Source organism: Sabethes cyaneus, chromosome 2 (genome assembly GCF_943734655.1).
Source record: "Sabethes cyaneus chromosome 2, idSabCyanKW18_F2, whole genome shotgun sequence".
Lineage (NCBI taxonomy): Eukaryota > Metazoa > Arthropoda > Insecta > Diptera > Culicidae > Sabethes > Sabethes cyaneus.
The window spans coordinates 132,130,039-132,148,626 of record NC_071354.1 but is presented as its reverse complement, the minus strand read 5'-3'; the positions used below and the strand labels follow the sequence as shown (position 1 = coordinate 132,148,626).

At 36.8% G+C, this 18,588-nt stretch overlaps 3 protein-coding genes across 6 annotated transcripts; 1 reads left to right on the top strand and 2 right to left on the bottom strand.

Annotated features, from left to right (window-relative positions):
- Positions 1-4,311: 4,311 nt before the first annotated feature.
- On the bottom strand, positions 4,312-7,274 carry LOC128734652 (sugar transporter SWEET1). The gene is made up of 5 exons (XM_053828939.1): positions 6,960-7,274; positions 6,828-6,905; positions 5,843-6,069; positions 5,609-5,784; positions 4,312-5,550 (listed from the first exon to the last, which is right to left on the bottom strand). Exons 1-5 carry the CDS (start codon positions 7,034-7,036, stop codon positions 5,416-5,418), a joined length of 693 nt encoding a protein of 230 aa, XP_053684914.1. The 5' UTR covers positions 7,037-7,274; the 3' UTR covers positions 4,312-5,415.
- A 2,365-nt stretch (positions 7,275-9,639) lies between these two features.
- LOC128734370 (solute carrier family 2, facilitated glucose transporter member 3-like) lies at positions 9,640-14,519 on the top strand. Its single transcript, XM_053828542.1, has 7 exons — positions 9,640-9,997; positions 11,964-12,068; positions 12,130-12,290; positions 12,351-12,984; positions 13,042-13,254; positions 13,313-13,415; positions 14,105-14,519. The coding sequence occupies exons 1-7, from the start codon at positions 9,911-9,913 to the stop codon at positions 14,362-14,364; spliced, it is 1,563 nt and encodes a 520-aa protein (XP_053684517.1). The 5' UTR covers positions 9,640-9,910; the 3' UTR covers positions 14,365-14,519.
- A 635-nt stretch (positions 14,520-15,154) lies between these two features.
- LOC128737150 (solute carrier family 25 member 35-like) lies at positions 15,155-16,570 on the bottom strand. 4 transcript variants are annotated; one of them, XM_053831717.1, is made up of 4 exons: positions 16,311-16,570; positions 16,194-16,252; positions 15,965-16,140; positions 15,155-15,907 (listed from the first exon to the last, which is right to left on the bottom strand). In XM_053831717.1, the coding sequence occupies exons 2-4, from the start codon at positions 16,224-16,226 to the stop codon at positions 15,223-15,225; spliced, it is 894 nt and encodes a 297-aa protein (XP_053687692.1). In that variant the 5' UTR covers positions 16,227-16,252; positions 16,311-16,570; the 3' UTR covers positions 15,155-15,222. The 4 variants fall into 4 exon arrangements, with proteins under 4 accessions (XP_053687692.1, XP_053687691.1, XP_053687693.1 ...); XM_053831716.1 differs by having other exon boundaries at positions 16,194-16,356; positions 16,426-16,570; XM_053831718.1 differs by having other exon boundaries at positions 16,194-16,231; positions 16,311-16,325.
- Between the last annotated feature and the right edge of the window lie 2,018 nt (positions 16,571-18,588).

Sequence of the window (18,588 nt, the reverse complement as noted above, 5' to 3'; positions counted from 1 at the left end):
ATAAGCCTTTGTTTACTAAACTGGGTAGCAATTTATGCAGAAAACAGAACTGTAACGTTTGAATGATAGATTTCAAACATCAATAACTTTTTTACCACTGACTGCATAAAGCTTAATCGTCAATATGTCGTTAAAAGTCAAAAGTTAAAATTTAGAAGTAAAATCAAACAAAAAACGAACCTAAGCGAACTAAAGACAACAGTAAAAGGTCAAATGTCAAAAATTAAAGGCAACATATAAAAACAAAGATCAAAAGTCATTAAAATAAAGTACGCGAGCTAAAGAGTCGAAGATCGAGATCCAAAATTCAAAGCCAACAGTTAAAAAGTTAGCTAGAGCTGAAAATTGAAAGCCAACAGTCAAAAATCAAAAGTAAAGTCAAAAGTAAAACTCAGAAGTCATGTGAAAAGTTCAAATTCAAAAACCAAAAATAGAATATCAGAATTCAAAAGTCAAAAATTTAAAACCAAAAATAAACAAAGTATTAATTAAAAGTAAGAACTTAAAGGGAGAAAATTCAAAATCGAAGGTTAAATATCAAAATTCCAAAATCAAAAGTTAAAAAGCAAACTCTGAAAGAGACAAATTTCAAAGGCCGACTGAAAGCAGAAGTCAAATCAAAATTCTACCTCTAAAAACCAAGTTGAAGTCCAAGCCCAAGTATACAAACATCCAATTTTAATCTCTTTTAACCAAGTCTTCAGTTAAAGGAGATTAAAATTGAAAGATTGTATACCGTAAACGCAGGTTCCTAACTCCGATTACGCAACCAAGGTAGCCGATTTTGAACGGGAAATTAGCAGGCATTAACTTATTGTCGGAGAGCTCAATTTCGAAAGCAGTTTCTGAGCCCAAAAGCGGGGTTCTGTTTATGGAAATGTATTCACTTCATTTTGCTTGCTAATCTGAACACAGGGAATATATTTTCATGAACAAAATTTTTGTTTCAAACAAGAAAACTGCTTTTGAAATTTGCAGGATTGATGACGACTAATTTCATCCTAAAAGAATGAATTGAAATTCATAGTTCAAGCACAGACTAACAGACGTAACACTGAAGCCTCATTTCATCGTCAATAAAAACGATCATTTCAAATTTTCGCTTAAGCCAAGACTCAAACAACAGTCACTGCGCGAGAACGGCACTCGCCTGCGCTGGCGCTGTTATCAGATAATATACAAGTAAATTTATGGCATAGCAACCAACTCTGACGTAGCGTGAATGTTTAGGGGTGTCATTGAAACGATGTTTTGTTAGAAAATTTGTTCGAAGTGTTACGTCTGTTAGTCTGTGCTTTGATCATGAGGATCCTATGGTTTTTTGTTTCAATCTCTAAAAATCGAGTTCTTTAGTTCAGTTAGGAGCTGATCGTAATTACCTGTGTTCAGCCATGTAGTATAACAATATAACCGACATCGTTTTCTATCTCTCACAGTCTGTGAAGATTTTCAGCTATGTAGCTTTCTGTTAATCGGAACATTCGGCATGGACAACGGCGACGAAATAAGGACATGGTATGGAGTCTTGGTACCTGGAACTACAGATCGCTAAATTTCGTTGGTGGCGACAAGCTGCTCGATCAGTTAGAGCCCCGAAAGTTTAGCATCGTGGCACTGCAGGATATCTGTCCCGAAGGCGAGAAGGTGTGGTGGATCCGTGGCGGCATAGCCCAATTTTTCCAGAGCGGTGGGGCGACCAACGAGCTGAGAATGGGCTTCGTAGTGTTGGGCAAAATGCAGGATCGCGTAATGGACTGGAAAGCGATCAACGAGAGGATGTGCATGTTGAGGATAAAAGACCGATTCTTCCACTAACTACACCATTAAAACGTGCATTGTCTACACGAAGATAGACCCGACGACGAGAAGGAAGCGTTCTATGCGCAGCTTGAGGCAACGTACGACAGCCGCTCACCACGGGACATCAAGATCGTCATCGGGGATATTAACGCCCAGGTCGGCAGGGAAGCAATGTATAGAGCGGTGATCGGGCCCCATAGCCTGCACACCGACACGAACGATAACGGCCAGCGATGCATCAACTTTGCAGCTTCCCGAGGCTTGGTGAACAGAAGCATTTTCTTTCCTCACAAAGATATCCACAAAGCCACCTGGAGATCACCTGACCAACAAACTTCGATCCGAATCGACCATATTCTCATCGAAGACCGGTTTTTCTCGAACATCAGCAACATACGCTCCCTACGGGATGCGTATATCGACTAGGAACAGTACCTAGTAGTAATACACGTGCGCTCAAATCTATCGACGGTTTATACCTCGCGACAAAGCCGCCCTCCTCGGTTAAACATTCGGCAGCTAAACAACCCGCCAGTTGCTGACCACTACGCCGCGTACTAAATGAAGCCCTTCTTTTCACTGTGGAGCTAGATGCTTCGACCCTCGAAAACGGACGAAGTATGATACGCTCGGCCATCAACACGGCCGCAACCTCGGTTCTAGTCGTGGAAACCTCGAGTGCATGAAATAATTGGTTTGACGGGGAATGCCAACAAGCGATAGAGAGCAAAAAAAAAGAGCTTGGAAAAACTATTTAAGCATATCCACAAGAGAATTTGGCAAAGTATCGACGAGCGCGGAACGAATTGACCACGATCCTGAGGAGGAAAAGGAGCGCCAGAAGGAGGGTAGAGATTGTGACGAGTTTGAACAATTATTCTGGGCTAATGGCCCGCGCAAGTTTCACGAGAAAGTGAACCAAACTCGTGAGGGCTACACACCTAAACCTGACATGTGTAGGGATAAGGGAGGGGATCTAACGATCGCGAGATGGTCGATAGGTGGAAGCAGTATTTCGATGTGTACCTCAACGGCGATAGCAATACGGGACGCAACGGAAGTTGACCTCGAAGTGCCTACAAACGACAACAGCGTGCGGGCTCCCGATCTCGAAGAGAACCGGCGAGAAATTCGTCAGCTGAAAAGGACCACCGATCTGATTAGCGCTTTACACATCGTCAGCTTTGAGCGGCGTATGCCCCTGATCGAATCGTCTTGCGGAGGGAAAACTAGGCTTGATGCCAGAGTGCCAGAAGCTATGCAGTCTTTAAAAATCCTATAAAACATTCTTCTCAACAGCAAACTAACTAGCATAAATCATATTGTACGCAACCTTTTAAAAACCATTATAAAATTGCTTATTGTGTTACATGAATACTTAGCTAAATTAACTAATTAATTATAATTCGACAAAAAAAATCTGGAACATAAGCATTAAATATATTTCTTAAACAAATGGTTTCTGCATAATAACTTTGCCTTCTTCAAGAGGCAAGTGAACAAATTTTCTAAAAAAAACATCGTTTCAATGACACACCTAAGACTTGGAAAAAACATTATCATCACTTGGTGCAGTCTTCGCGCTACGCCAGAGTAGGTTGCTATAAATTTATAGTAATGCTATAAATTTACTTATATATTGTCTGATTACAGCGCCAGCGCAGGCGAGCGGCGTTCTGACGCACAATTTTTCGATGATGAAAAATATATTCCCTAGATTGACTGACCGAAAATCCGACAAACTTTGAGCAGCCCAATCACCCGGTTTTAAAAATAAAAATTGTTATGAAACATTCATAACGTTTCAATTTACATAAAAATATGTAAATAACAAGAATCTGGATCTTTCTGACGATATTTCAAAAGGAACAGTCAGAAACTGGAACCCGAAAAACTCGGCAGGGGCACAGGTGTACCCGGTTGATTAATTAGGGGTTAAAAAATTAACTAATTTTTCTCAAATTACAGTACGGAATGTTCACAAACTTCACTTTCCATGAAAATACCATGGATCTTGAATGTTTTGTGACTGTTGTCTCACTGTTGACTGCTCTCCCCTATTACGCTTTATACCCTTCTACGAGTGTCCGTCTTTCCCACATCAAGTGTCCGTCTTTCCCGACCATTCATTGGCAGGAATTCTAATTTATAGGTAACGTTTTTGTTATTAAATAAAGTGTAAATTTTGGGAGAAATTTACCAGCGCACGTTATGGCTATATCAGACCTAAGCGTTCAAATTGTATGAAAATTGCGATCAATGTAGTTATATTTAAGTAGTCATTGAGTCTTAACTTTAAGATGTCCGTCTTTACAGCCCTTCCCTTACAGGATATCGAAAGCAATTGGCAACCAAATCTACCAGGTAGAGCGAGATCTGGCGGAAAGTACCCGGCGTCCGAGGAATTGGAGAGCGATAGCCTTCAACCGAGTTACATGGACAAACTTTGTTCAACAGGCTTGGTCGGCAAGCCACCTAAGTAAGTAATTGGAAACCAAATCTTTGATGTATATATTTATTGACTACAAATAATTTGTATCACTTTGTATTTTTATGTAAAATTTATCACAATGACTGTTTATTATGGTAACCACATTTTTGACCCAGAAGACTATCGATATTTCGATTCGTGAACATCTTGGCATTGGTGGAAATAGCGATTCTAGAAAACCTCTGCCATTTTATCAGAATCCTACCATGTCTACATAGTTATACACTAATCTAGATCTCCATAAACCCACTTTTTCCTTGATTAGTGAACTAATTTGTATCAACGGATCTGCATAAACTTTTCTGATATTTTAAGTTAATCCATGGACATGCGTTCGATTTTGATGATTAAGTCAGTTTGCCTTATAATATGTAATAACCCAGGTTTTATTAAATACTTTTAACGGCAGAATTGACCATCGAAACCATAATGAGAGTGTAATGAAACTTAAGTTGTTATTAGGAAACTGCATTGAGAGTTGGTTTATCTGTCCCCTTTAATTTTCTAATGCCATTTGGTGATAGCAACTTTACAGTAACCAGCGAATCGTTATTTTGCACTATCGGTATTAGCTGTAATTTTAAGATTGTAATTGCGACGATATTCCAAAGAGCTTCAACAGTTTGGTCAAATAAACTGTGCCACCATAATGCAATACATTTCAAAATGGTAATCAATGTCTTTTGATATTTTACTGAAATAATCATATAGGAGTTAGCTTATATTGTCTCAAATCATTTACGGTCAAAACGTTAGAGTAGTTTACAACTTTTTATAAACCGTAAAAATAATGTTTGATTGAAAGTAACATATTTACTACCTTCAAAAGAAATTTATTATGAACTACTTTGTTAAAGATAACAAAGTCTCACGTTGAAAATTAAATTTTTGAGGGCATAGCATAGGGTGCATCTGAGAAAATTGTATAGCGAATCTAGGAGCACCTTATTTAAATTTTTATCACCGCTTTCTATTCTTAGTCAATATAGAGCTAACTTGCTTGTAGTTTCAACAAAAAACCAAAATTTTTCCATACGTTTCATTCCAGACAACTGTGCAAAGTTCTTCTATATTTAAAAACACTATCCTAATATTTAGCTCTACTAAGACTCTCCCTCTCGTTTTTAAGGAACTTCATTTTCATGTCTTAATGGTTGATATGCAGGACCACTTTGTGCTTGATAACGGGATCGACCTGGGTATATAACATAAAGCAATAACTGAATCGACGATAGAATACAGCCAAGAAGATTAGGAATCTGCAAATAGTTGATAATAAATTTAGGTTTTCTTAATAAAAATCACACCTGTGTGTACCTGTATGAATCCATCTTCAATGAGCAATCCATAAATATACCATTGCAGTGAAACAAAAAACGAAGTAATAATAATTGGAAATGGAAGACTTTCCGTGCTTTTTGATCGAATCACATGTGCAAGCTTCGTCAAAGGTGATGCGAAAAATAAAACACCAACGCAACAGCATATCAAGCCTAAAAGTAGATATTATTTTTGGAACAAAAAGTATGTTTCACTTTAAGCCTGGTATACCTATTACTTTAACAACTTTCTCTACTTCAGCTTCATAGTTGGAATAGATGGTGCATGCTAAAATAAAACTGCAAGCCGCGGAGGTTTGCCGTATTACTGCACCCTTATTTACGGAGAAGATAAAATAAGTTACAATGTAAGAAAAAAATAATACTGAACCAATTGTGTTAACGAAGATTAAGGTGTGTTCTCTTGTAATAATGCCGTAATACAACCACAGGAAGCAACTAGAAGAAAAAGTAAATAATTAGTCCGAACGCCGCGGCATGACAGCAACGCAAAGATTTATCTTAAACATAATATATCTGTGATATATCTATTCTGCTTCAAAATAGGTTTTTAGAATGTGGAACCAATGGAAAATGTAGAATGTGGAATCAAAGGGATCGCTTAAGATATTATGCTCGCTTATTAAATTAAGTAGGAGACTATTATGACGGTTTTTGAACCGTATAATAATAATAAGACCCTCAGATGGCCCAGATTATTTTGCTTATGAACCGTCATAATAGTCTCCTACTTAATTTAATAAAACAGCATAATATCTAGTCAAGCTTCACATGTGCCCTGAAGATCGGTATGCAGGGGAAAATTAATAGCTTTGAAGTACTTTCGTATGAAGTACCAAATGTTCAGATACGCATGTGTATCTAAATATCTAAATATGAAGCAACACATATTCTGTCTACTTGGTAAATAAACCTGTAAAATATTCAAACACCACTTATTGTACAACATGCAGAGCTCAGAGTATTTTGGCACTTGGACTTTCCTGTAGTGCTTTATATATGACAGGGCTTAAAACTGATTGGGAGGTATGGGACAATTAAGAAAAAAATTTGTATTTAATACCTATACTACAGGAATTCAAGATATCTGAATATATTATGAAAATGTGTATAAAAATAAAAATTAAGCGTAATGCACAATAAATACAAAACCCACACATCAATACAATAGAAATCACTAGGGACTAGGTACTTACGATAAAAATCCGGAAACAAATGGAAAACCAGATGTTTCCCCTGTCGACTTCTTTCTGATATATCTCAGACAAATTATCCTAAAAATAAATAGAATAGATTTTTCCAGCAAAATATGTTAAACAGCATCTTACGATCCAGTTGAAAATTGTAATACTGTTGATATGGTAGCGGTGGCTGCTAAGATATCTTTCAATGATAAGCCATCCATTCTAACAGCGGCACTGTGACTGATATACCATGCGACCAAGATTATTTTGCAATTATCATACAGTCTACTAAATTACTGAGACCGAGTAATTATACAACTCGAGCTAAGACTTACACGTTGCCACTTTCCTGTAATCAACCGTAAATTCTTCAGTTTGTTTATAGTGTAATCAATGAAATGTGTTGTTAAAAAAAACTAAAGGAAATTGAACAAAAAATATGAAAAATATAATCACTCGATCTGACAAAACAGTTGCCACACTGACAAGACAATAACAAAGCATAAAACACTGATACAAATCCTTGAAATCCTTAACAAAAACTAAACATCCCAATAAAAAATTCGTCCTATTGCTGTTGCAGTTGAAAACCGTAATAATCGACGTGCGAGATTCGGGTTTATTCTTGTTCTGTGTGTCGCAACTACGTCGCACCTTGTGCTCTACAAATTCTTCATACATTACTTTTTCTAATTCAGCTTGACAGAAGCTGTCAACTATCAATCCTCAAATTATTAGAAAGTATTAGCAGCTAAAACCTTCACAGGTACATTTTTGATTATAGATTCGGGTAGAATCATAGTTAAAAACCAAAGTCAATTTGAATGTTATAGATTTTCTGCAACTCCAAAATTTCTGTTACTAGTAAATATCTAGCTTATTGCGCTCTTCACACTCAATTGGACTGCACAGTTATTAAGTGCAACCTTCAAAACTGTGATGAAAAGTGTGCTACTGATAATATCGCTAGTAATCTTATATCGATAATACCATCAAACTTTATCGTCCTAGAAGAATATCGAAAATTGGAGGGTTTAAAGTGAAATCTTCTTCTTGATTTGTTATTATTTTAACATTTTTGTTCTATTTCTTACGTATTTTGGCTTATATTGCCATATTATCGTTATTAATTATTAACGATAACAAAACTTTATCAATAATCGTTATAGATTTTGACCGACATTTCCCATCATTACAACTCTCCCATCTGAGCTGACATTTGATTTAGCAGTGGCGCCAGTACCAGTTGTAGGGAAAGCAAATAGTATTTAATTTTTCATTTATTTCATATATGCTGCATATTTATTTAAGTTATGAATTATGCGTGGAATTATGTATTTAGAAACTATTTTTATATTATTCTTTGCGTCGATAACAACTCTACGTAAGCATTAGAATTTAAATAGAAATCAACCAAGATTCATGGTTTTTTCCCACGAAATTTTGGCAACTTTTCTCACCTACAAAATGTGTGACTGGACAAGTGTGTTCAAAATCCAACTTTCAATGCAAAGAGCAATAAATTGTAAGGAATAGCTGCTTTTCAAAGTTCCTTGGTGAAAACCAGCTGAAATTTACTTCACGGTGACAATATACACAATCCACAAAAACCACGTGCTTGTTAAGCTTATATTGAAAATGTCAAATACTATATCACATCTTACGCTCAAATGTGGACTGTCGCTCAAATATATTTGATGAAAATGTTATTCTTGCCGCTGCACTGCACATCTCTCTGCTGTTTGACATAAGCGATCGCTTGCTTTCAAAATCTTGTGCGTCAATGCCAGTGTCATATCCATTGGCGGAACTAACTTAGGGGGGGCTATGGCCTCCGGAATTTTTTTTGGACCATTTTATTTGGTCGGCCAACTTTATTTTTCTAGGGAGGGCTAAATCTTTCCTAGGGGGGCTTAGCCTCCCCTAGTTCCGCCAATGGTCATATGAAGATAGAACTAACAAAAGGGCGATTGTCGCAAGCGTAAACAAACCGAGTGAGTGTTGATTTTCCTATGCTAGCCCAGCAAAAAATAACTCTCACTCGTTTTGTTAACATTTGCGACATTCGCCCTTTTGTTAATTCTATCTAGAATATCAGTTTAGTTCATCCCATCGGCAGGCAACCATGTTTTCGCCGCCAACATCTCGTGTGTGCGAAAATGAGATACCATGTAAGCACTACGTTTCACTCAACTGCCAGCAGTCTGATTTGGGCCCGCAGTCAAATTTTCAGCATTTTGAGCCCAGGACATGCTGTCGCTGACGTTCACTGCCAGGGGGGATCTATTGCTGTCAAAAGCCATACATGTGTGCGTTACCGCAGATGGTGTTTGGTCCATGACGTTTGTACTGTCATGGACCAAACGACGTGTGATTGATTTCGAGCCAGGGGACTCACAACTCTATTTTTGTCTGCTGCAGTTGACAAAAACTCAAACCCAAACACGCAGCGCAATTGTCGTTTGTATTGTTTTGATCCCGATAATGCATTTATCTGATTTTTAGCGTAAATAAAACAAACTAAGAAACTTTTCGGAAGCTGCATAGGCAGGCAAGAGCAGCAAATCGTTAAAAATAAAAGTAGCAAGAGCGGCATTGAAAATTATGGTCACCTACCTGCCCCTTCACATGTGAGTTTCACAATTCCTTACCGATAGATCCCCCCTGTTCACTGCAGCTCGATATAGAGATGTCGATGGGGTGGTTTAGTTACAAGCTGGAAGTGCGGAAGTTAAAGAATTTTTGAAGGATTCAAAATGATGAATTTTGCCAAACGTTTTTCTTGAGTGTAGAAATTTATCAAGCAATCAGTAAACAGAAAAAAATGTTTTGTGAAAAAATGCTCAAATGATTATTATCAACGATGTTTATCGGATAAAGTTTTAATCAAACGTTATCATATCATTAAAAATGTTGGAGTGAAAGATTTAGTCCTAACCTTCAGTGTATCATTTGGTGTTTTTGTTACTTAAGTTATGCAAAATTTTCGAGTTTATTGGGAGACGGTTCAGAAGTCAGAAGAAAAAAGTCGAATATTAGGCAAATAATTATTTATCTTTGTTTAGTAATAAAATTTAATTAGTAATATCAAAAGTATGGATAATAATGACCAATCGGAATCAATTATACTCTACGAACCGGAATCCAATGCCAAAATTGTCAATCAGAATCAACGGAAAGCGGTAAGCTAAAATTTATGTGCATATTGAATTTAAGCATATGCTAAGATAGCTTTTATTTACATGTAACATAAGAGTTAAAGCTGCAAACCTGAGATCAATTCAATTCAACCAATTCAAATTGACTAAAGAAACTTCCACCTTGAATACCTACTTTCGGACTTCCTAATTATGGCTGCAGTTATTGTCAGATCGACAAATTAAACGGGGTACATACTGGGTCCACGTCGTTTATGTATTCACGTTTTAAACATAACCCACCCCCTTTACCCCATCTTTATAGCAGTAAACGGGTCTTGATTTCGCCTAGTATTGACCAGGCAATAAGCTTCAATATATTGCATTAGTTTTTCTAGATATTAACGTTTTCCAAAATTATCGTACAGAAGGGTCCCAGAAATCTATGAATTTTGTACACGTGCACAGCTAAAACACTTGTGAATGAAAACATTTTTATATTAATATTTAAAAATTCGAGGTCTTCCACATATTTTCCACATATTTTGTTCTTGGGCATCGATTATTTTAAACATTTATAATAACTCTTGAGACCCAGGTGTCGTAGTACAAAAATTGTTATGCAAATATGTAAGCAAATTTTCTCATAGATCCAGTAGAAATGTTAGCTGGAAAATTTTTCACCAAATTTTCACAGTGATGGAAAACTCTAACAAAAAAAACCGGCAAAACTATTTGTATTTTTTACCAATTTTGGGTGAACATTTCACGATTGCATTATTTTTAGTTGCTGAGGTACAATCGAAAAAGTAACGCCCGATCATGTGCCCTCAGTTGATCGATAGCCGTGATTAAAACTAAGAATAATTGATAATTATTGTGTTAGAGTGCCACCGCGAACATTGTGTTTCGCCAAAGCTAAGGAAAGCAACCGCTAGTTTTAAAATGGCAGGAATTAATGCAGAAAGTTTGAGCTATCTTCTTCATGTCCATACGTTGCACGTGGAAACTTTAATCTACTGCTATCTGCTGATGCCGGGAAGTATTAGTTGGTGCCGTAGTTTTGATTTATATTTTGTCCCATATAAGGTGAAACATCGGTCAGTATTATCATCATCTACGGTGGAATTACGCTATTCAAACTCTGTCTTATAGTACAATACGTAAACGGCTCAACAATGTGGAGATAATTAATTTGCTCGACTGCCCCTACAACGCAGCTTGAATCCATATCTCGAAGACAGCTATGACTGATATGAGAAGCTGATGATTGGTTTCAATGCTTTTAGTAGTTACTGACAACAGTCAAATTGGACCAGTCGAGCACAAACGGAGTATGACTCGCTTTCTATCAACGTATCAACGTGTAACGTAGAGCCGATTTTGCTTTGTGGCGACGTCTTTTCTAATCTAATCCAAGTTAAATTTAGAATATGGATGAATCCCATTCTAAAAATGTATGTTATAAAGTTTTGGCTCGTATAGTATAGAATAAAATATTCTATGATTCTCGTGATTCGCCTGAATTTATTAATTTTAACCAAAATCAATTTGCAATATGAAAATGGTAAATAGTTATTATATTGTTTAGTGATTGGTTAATCTCGTAAACCAGCCTAATATCACACTTGCTGGAAATAAATAATTTAATAGAAGTAAATCTAGCGTTAAGTTGTCAAGGGAATTGAGCAGGTGATTTAGTCATGGCAGTGCCTAGAATTTATTGCCCAAGCTAGCTTAGATGTGGTGTTACAAAAGTTGACGATGATCTGAATGATTGAAAAATGATCATACTATAATTGTTTTCTCATGTAATAATTCGAAAAGTTTCAACCGAAAACGCGTTTAAGCCGATGAACTGGATGCTCAAATATTGAATTTATCAGCGATTAATTTTTTGCATGTGACATCAACTCTGATATCACGAGATGATTTTGTTGAAGTATATTGAGATGCAAAATTGATTATGATCATGATTTTCATGTGAGATTACTGTTATTTTTTTTTGCAGGATGATAAATGGACGTTCTGGCTTTTAACAGCAGGTATTTCCACTACTTTTGGCGCTGCAATTCCTACTGGCTACAATATAGGTGTAATAAATGCTCCAGCAAATGTAAACTACATTTCCCCATATTCGTAGCACAACATTACAACCTACTTAAATACATTCACAGTTTATTAAGGAGTGGTGCAATGATACGATATTCGAAACCTATGGAACTGTGTTAAATAGCAGTGATTTAGATGCTTTCTGGGCAATAGTCGTATCAATATTTTTAGTAGGCGGAGTAATAGGTTCCCTAGGAGGAGCTTGGGTGGCGGATAGATTAGGAAGGTTTGTGTAGTATTACAATTAAATTGGAGCGGAATTGATAATTCTCAGGTATATCCACAGAAAACGGTCTTACTTAAGCTGTGGAATATTACTGGTTCTGGGAGGAATATGTTTTCAGTTTTGCAGAGCTCTTGGCTCTGTAGAACTTTTACTGCTCGGTCGAGTTTTAGCTGGTCTTGCCGCAGGGCTGACAACAAGTACAGTACCAATGTATTTGACGGAACTAGCACCAATTAGTCTACGTGGAGCTATTGGAGTATTTGCTTCTATTGGTGTTACTGGCGGAGTTGTAGTAGGTCAAGTTATGAGCCTCGAGGAAATTTTTGGTACAGAAGAACTATGGCAGTTTGCACTCAGCTTCTATGTGATCTTGGTAATTACCTTTTTTGTGCCTTACCACTGGCTCCCGGAAAGCCCCAAATATCTATACGTAATAAAAAAGAGACAAGATGAGGCGATTTATGAAATTAAAAGGCTGGGAGGTAAACATACAAGAGACGACTATGTTAAACAACAAATCGAGGCAATGCGGAACGAAGATTCCGCTACAATTATGAGTGACGATGAAGAGAAAAATGAACGCACACTCGCACAGCGATCGCTTTGGTCAGTACTGACGGACCGCTCTTTAACGCTGCCATTGATCTTAGTATGTGCCTTACAAGGAGGGCAACAATTCTCCGGAATCAATGCGGTTAACTAACAGGTTCAATATAACTCGTTCACCTACTAAATTTAAACTGTCTTTCAGGTGTTCTTCTACTCCGTATCCGTATTCAAATCTGTAGGTCTAAGCTCTTCAGATGCTAAATTTGCAAATCTCGGTGCTGGTTGTATAAATCTTTTAATAGCATTCTTCACGCCATTGCTTATGCAAAGATACAACAGACGGTTCTTGTCTCTTTTATCGTGCTCCATGTGCGCCGTTTTTTTGTTTTGCTTAACGTTTATTGTTCATTTTAAAGTAAGTAAACTATATTCTATAGAACTATGCAGAAATTTAATGTTATTCTCTATACTAGGAAAGCGTAGGCTGGTTCTCATATGCTAGCGTTGTCGCAGTGCTCCTCTACATACTTTTCTATCAAATTGGTTTAGGACCAATTCCTTATTTTATAGGCTCAGGTAAGTTGCAACATTTTTTTCTTGGGTCGTTTACTTACTATAAGCATAGGAAGCGAAAACTGAAGCCAATAAATAAGCATAGGCATATATTTTCGCTAACGATATTGGTCTTTATAAGTCGATCGTCGATTAGTACAAGATTCAACACCTGTTAGGCTATGAACCATTTGTCGAATTTTTCTGGCACAAAAAACTGCCACTTCTGTCGACTACGTTGCGTTACGTTGTATGTGTGTTGACAGCTGTATTCACCGAAATTCATTGCCTCAAGATGCTGTATTGCTCGTTTATCCGAAGCCTTTTAAAGCATGAATGCCCTGTTTGGATCCCACAACGCAAACCTTTGTGATTCGCCTTGCTTTAGGTGCCACGGAATGATCCAGTTAATCTTCCAAGCTAGGTTGTACCTTTTGTTTGTTTTTACCTTGTCTAGAAATGTGTTCAGTGTTAGAGTAAGAGGTTTAAATTAGTATGAAGATAGTAATCTGTATGACGTAGTCTAACATGGCAAATAAAATTATTATTACAATATATTATAGTAAAATGGAAATAATATTGCGGACCAAAACAGCAGGTTTTTATTATAAATTAACAAAACATAAGTTTGCCTAAAGCGTAGATTCTAATATTTGAAGGATTTCTAGTATCCTTGTTTACGATTCATGAACTAAATTCTATTATTTTTTCAGAGTTATTTGAAGTCGGACCTCGACCCGCTGCGATGGCTATGGGCAGCTTAGCATCATGGGGTAGTAACTTTATAGTGGCGATGCTGTTTTTACCTCTGCAAAATGCCTGGGGAGCTTTTGTCTTCCTGCCATTCACGGTTACCTGTGTTCTGTTGACAATATTACTGAAAATTTATTTACCCGAAACACGGGGGCAACACGTGTCGTCTATAGTGCCTTTAGTTGCAAATGGCTTCCGATCAAGACCATTGATGCCTTGAAATAGCACATAAGGCTTATACATACATACGCTTTAAAAAGTTTGATATCGAGATGACTTTGCTCAATTTGATTAAACGCACTGTAGTTCTGCTAGTTCCAATTTTGTTTAATAATTAACGAATTTACAAAATAAACGAAAGCCTTGAATGACAAAGCTTAAGTAAGTGTTTTATTGTAATTTAGAGGTTATTGGGGAAACTAGCACTCATTTCTAAGAGAAAGCATAATTTTGCCATGTTACGAACAGCTCATAAAGGAGAAAAGAGCAACCAAATCAAAGCTTGAAAAGACATTTTTGCATCGTAAAATTTCTGTTTTGATTTGTTCCACTGAAAAAACAGTTAAAACATATCTTTTTCATGTGCACTTTTTACCGAAACTAACGAATCGAATGACGTGTGATTTTCCAGAGGAAATTGCGGCTCGATTCACGTAACACCGCAGTAAATGCGAATGACAGTGCAATGAAATTTGACCTGTCACATCATTTGCCTTACAGAATAAGCTCCATGAAGTAAGTTGTCAAGTATTATGCGATTATTGTGCTCTACAAGGTAGTGACTGAGTCGAATGCAGTTATGTCAGGGGTTATAATAGCTTCCCTTGGAAAAGAGGACTAGTTTCGCCAAAATTTGTTCACCAAAGAGAAATGGCAAACAGGTACTTTTTAGAGTTATTTTTTTATGAAACTATAGTTTGGTGCTTTTTTTTCAATACAAGTTACAAAACTTTCTTATATGTGCTAAAAAAAGTTAAACTACAATTTACCATAAAAGTTTATTTGCTATCTATATTATTTTATCTCTGCAAACAGAATTTCAATATACCTATGATATTACAATCAAATAATTTTAATATCACAGTTTTGTGTGCTGTTTTTGGTAATATATGTTCCTAAGCTTTTTCAATTCATCGAAAAATACCAGTACTAACATAGAGTGAGGTCCTATGCGCATATAATGTGGCCAAAACCCTTTATAAAGTCCCGCAATTCCTTCAATTTTCACTATCTTTATAAAACAGTCAAGCACCCCCTTGTAGTATATACCTTTTCCGCTAGCATCTACTCCTTGATTATAGAGCCGCGTGGCCACCACATCCGGAGGAGTCATAGTGATAGCCATTACTGTACCTGCAGCTATTCCAGACACCACCGAAATCAGACGATCAGACTTCATGCGATCAGGTAGATGTCGTGTTAGTAAATCGCGGGTATATCCAAAACCAGCCAATTGACCTCCACTGCCTAGCATAGCTCGTGGTAATGTTACAGAAACACCTCGATATAAACCTTTAATACCATGCGTTTGAAAAATCTCTCTCAACGCACTAAGTATGCCAGAATGCTTATGTTGATAGCCGACCGCAATTTGGGTTGCTGCTTGTGATTGTAAGTGCGTTCGCAGCATAAAAAATGGACTAGCTATTGCAGATCCAATAAAACCACCTGTTCCACCCCAAAACGCGCACTTCCACAGCGATTGGTTGCCATCTTTTGCTTGAGTAAGACCATTCTCAAAGGCGGTATTGTATACACCCAACCTGAACAATAAATATTTCTCGTTTAAGATGTTGATACAAAACTGCGACCAACCTTACCGAACAGCATTGATGCCGAACTGAAAACATAGTGATGGTGCTAATCCTTTCTGAAGCGCTAAGAAACCATCGTTCTTTGCTATTGTTATAAACGCATCACCAACACTTTTGTATGGCTTAGCATAACTTCCTTTTGCGGCCAATTCACCCTGCAATTGCATACGCGTTTTAACGACCTGCAAGAGATATTTTAAATTAGTGAAGTGCGGTTTTCGATACCTTCTCGTACTTCTAGCGGATTTGTAATTAGAGTTGCTCCCATTGACGCTAATCCTCCAAGAAGAAAATCTGTAGCATCCATAGGCATCGTAATAACTTAATATTAAGATTATTCCTTAATATTTACCGTAGGTGTATGCAATCGCAATTAAAAGGACAGCGGACCTCCAACGCTGTTCAGTGTTGTAAAATCATAAAATGTGAATGATGACATAACATCATATTTACAGCTATCCTCTTACATAGCCTATAATCTATAACTGCTCGCTGACGTTTTGATGAGATGAATACATTTTTATGTTACCTAACATCCCTATAAATGGCTAGGTTTATGTTAAGGTATGCATTTGAATAAAATGTAAAGATGTCACGATTATTTAAAAAATTTAAATTAGATCCGCGTTGTCGGTGTTTGTTTATATTTATGTACATGGGCTTTCGTTTATGCATGGTTTTGCTGTTGGAGAGAAAGGAGAAACAAAGAGGAAAAATGAGATTTTTTTTTGCTTTTTTCCCAGAGTTGCCATGTTTTTGAAATAATGTCTGAAACTGCGTGAACATTCGGCACCAAGTTTTCAAAATGGCATAACTGCAAAACGTAAACAAACCGAGGAAGCAATTTTGCCCCTATCGACCTTTTCGCGTGCGCAATGGCGGCTAGTGGGTACAATTTTCGGAGAACGTTAGCATACCTTTGGCAATTTTATTCACGTCAAGTTGATATCTCGACCCTTGATTGTTATTGTAGAACCACTGACGAATTGACATGACACTTAAAAGAAAATCCTTTAAAAACCACCCAAGTAACCACAAGCATTAACGCATAACCCCATATTGGCTGTAACTCGGCATCGCTAATACCGGACAGCGGTATATCAGCAATTCGCATGGCTAAAACTTTTGTATAAACATTACTAATGCGTTTAAGCATTATCGTAAATTAGCATTATTAAAAACACTATTTGAGTATATAACGTTACAATATGTTGCCTACAAGCTTTAGGACAAATCTTTAAAACGTACCGTAAATGTTAATAAAATGCTTATACCTGACTTCGTTTTTGCTTATTTACGGCCACTACTCATGCTCTGTTTCACCTAACTGCTGCTGTCTTTTTTCAACCAATTGAATTCTAAAATGAACTACGAACGACGATTTAAGTACGACTAATTACAACCCACTCATCTATAACAGCTGTGGTTAAGATATCAAAGGCTTCAGCAAATGAACCATGCAGAGATACACGCACCCAGGTTCAAGTCTCATTAAAGGTAACATTTGAAATGCAAAAAAAATCCATTCGTCGTAAATAATGGAGTAACGCATAGCTTGAGAAGCTGCTAGAATCAGCGGACTTGAAAAATAAATATGAAAATATATATTTATTTTTGTCTTTTGACACGCCGGCCGAATTGATGTTTTTATATTTTTTTCGCAAACAAGCTAAAAATACCCAGTAAACCATTTGGTTTGTATATCTCAATTGCAACTGAGATATACGAAATCATATCTGAACGAAAAAGTTATATTTCACGCCATATAATAACATATATGCACCAAACTGGAGGCGATATACGTGCGAGAATTTTAACAACTATTTGTAATTCTATTTTGCGTAGTTTTTATAACACGCAACTAAATACTCCTGAATATATGATTAAGATATAATCAAATGCTGCAATCGTCTATACTTCTTTATAATTCACAGTCATGAATTGTATATGAAGACACACACGACTGCAAAACAACTTATTGTTCACTTCCGTTTGACATACTCTAATCATTATACAATTCCAATCTGAAATTGGCCTGAAAACGATTTAATGTGAACTTTCTATTACGATTTTGTGTTATCTGGGTAACGATATGTCGATAATGCAGGCGAAGCGATGTTTAATTCATGCCGTAATGGTGCTTTAGCAATTGCTATTATAATGCAGCTTTAATTTGACAATAGTGGGGCCCTTTTCTACTTTATTACTGCATTTATTGTAGATGTAAGAAAATAATACATTATCCAGCTTTTTACGCGCTATAATGGCGGACGCTATCCAGCTTTTTACGCGCTATAATGGTGGACGCTATAAATTGTGTTCGTAATATGCGAACAATCTTTTTGACAACTCTGCATACATCAAATCTGGCACTTTTCTCTTGCAACACTACCGTGCTCTTTCTTTCGTTTACGCCAAATAAGGAAAGCAAAACATAGCGTCCGCCATTATAGCGCGTAAAAAGCTGGATAAATTGTGTTCGTAATATGCGAACAATCTTTTTGACAACTCTGCATCCATCAAAACTGCGGGCACTCTTCTCCTGTATGGCAGTGTTGCTCTTTCTTTTGTTTACGCAAAAGAAGGAGAGCAATAGTTTTGTTTACATTTCGCACATTTTTGCTCTCCTT

Bases quoted from the DNA above. Each gene is read 5' to 3' on its own strand.
- LOC128734652 (XM_053828939.1), bottom strand. From the start codon at position 7,036: ATGGATGGCTTATCATTGAAAGATATCTTAGCAGCCACCGCTACCATA. The intron at 6,070-6,827 runs GTAAGTACCTAG...TTTTTCTTCTAG, and splicing joins TTTGTTTCCGGATTTTTATC to TTGCTTCCTGTGGTTGTATT. The intron at 5,551-5,608 runs GTACACACAGGT...AACTATTTGCAG, and splicing joins TTGAAGATGGATTCATACAG to ATTCCTAATCTTCTTGGCTG.
- LOC128734370 (XM_053828542.1), top strand. From the start codon at position 9,911: ATGGATAATAATGACCAATCGGAATCAATTATACTCTACGAACCGGAA. The intron at 12,069-12,129 runs GTAAACTACATT...ATACATTCACAG, and splicing joins TAATAAATGCTCCAGCAAAT to TTTATTAAGGAGTGGTGCAA. The intron at 13,255-13,312 runs GTAAGTAAACTA...TCTCTATACTAG, and splicing joins CGTTTATTGTTCATTTTAAA to GAAAGCGTAGGCTGGTTCTC.
- LOC128737150 (XM_053831716.1), bottom strand. From the start codon at position 16,271: ATGCCTATGGATGCTACAGATTTTCTTCTTGGAGGATTAGCGTCAATG. The intron at 16,141-16,193 runs GTACGAGAAGGT...TATCTCTTGCAG, and splicing joins TAATTACAAATCCGCTAGAA to GTCGTTAAAACGCGTATGCA. The intron at 15,908-15,964 runs GTAAGGTTGGTC...TTTATTGTTCAG, and splicing joins TTCGGCATCAATGCTGTTCG to GTTGGGTGTATACAATACCG.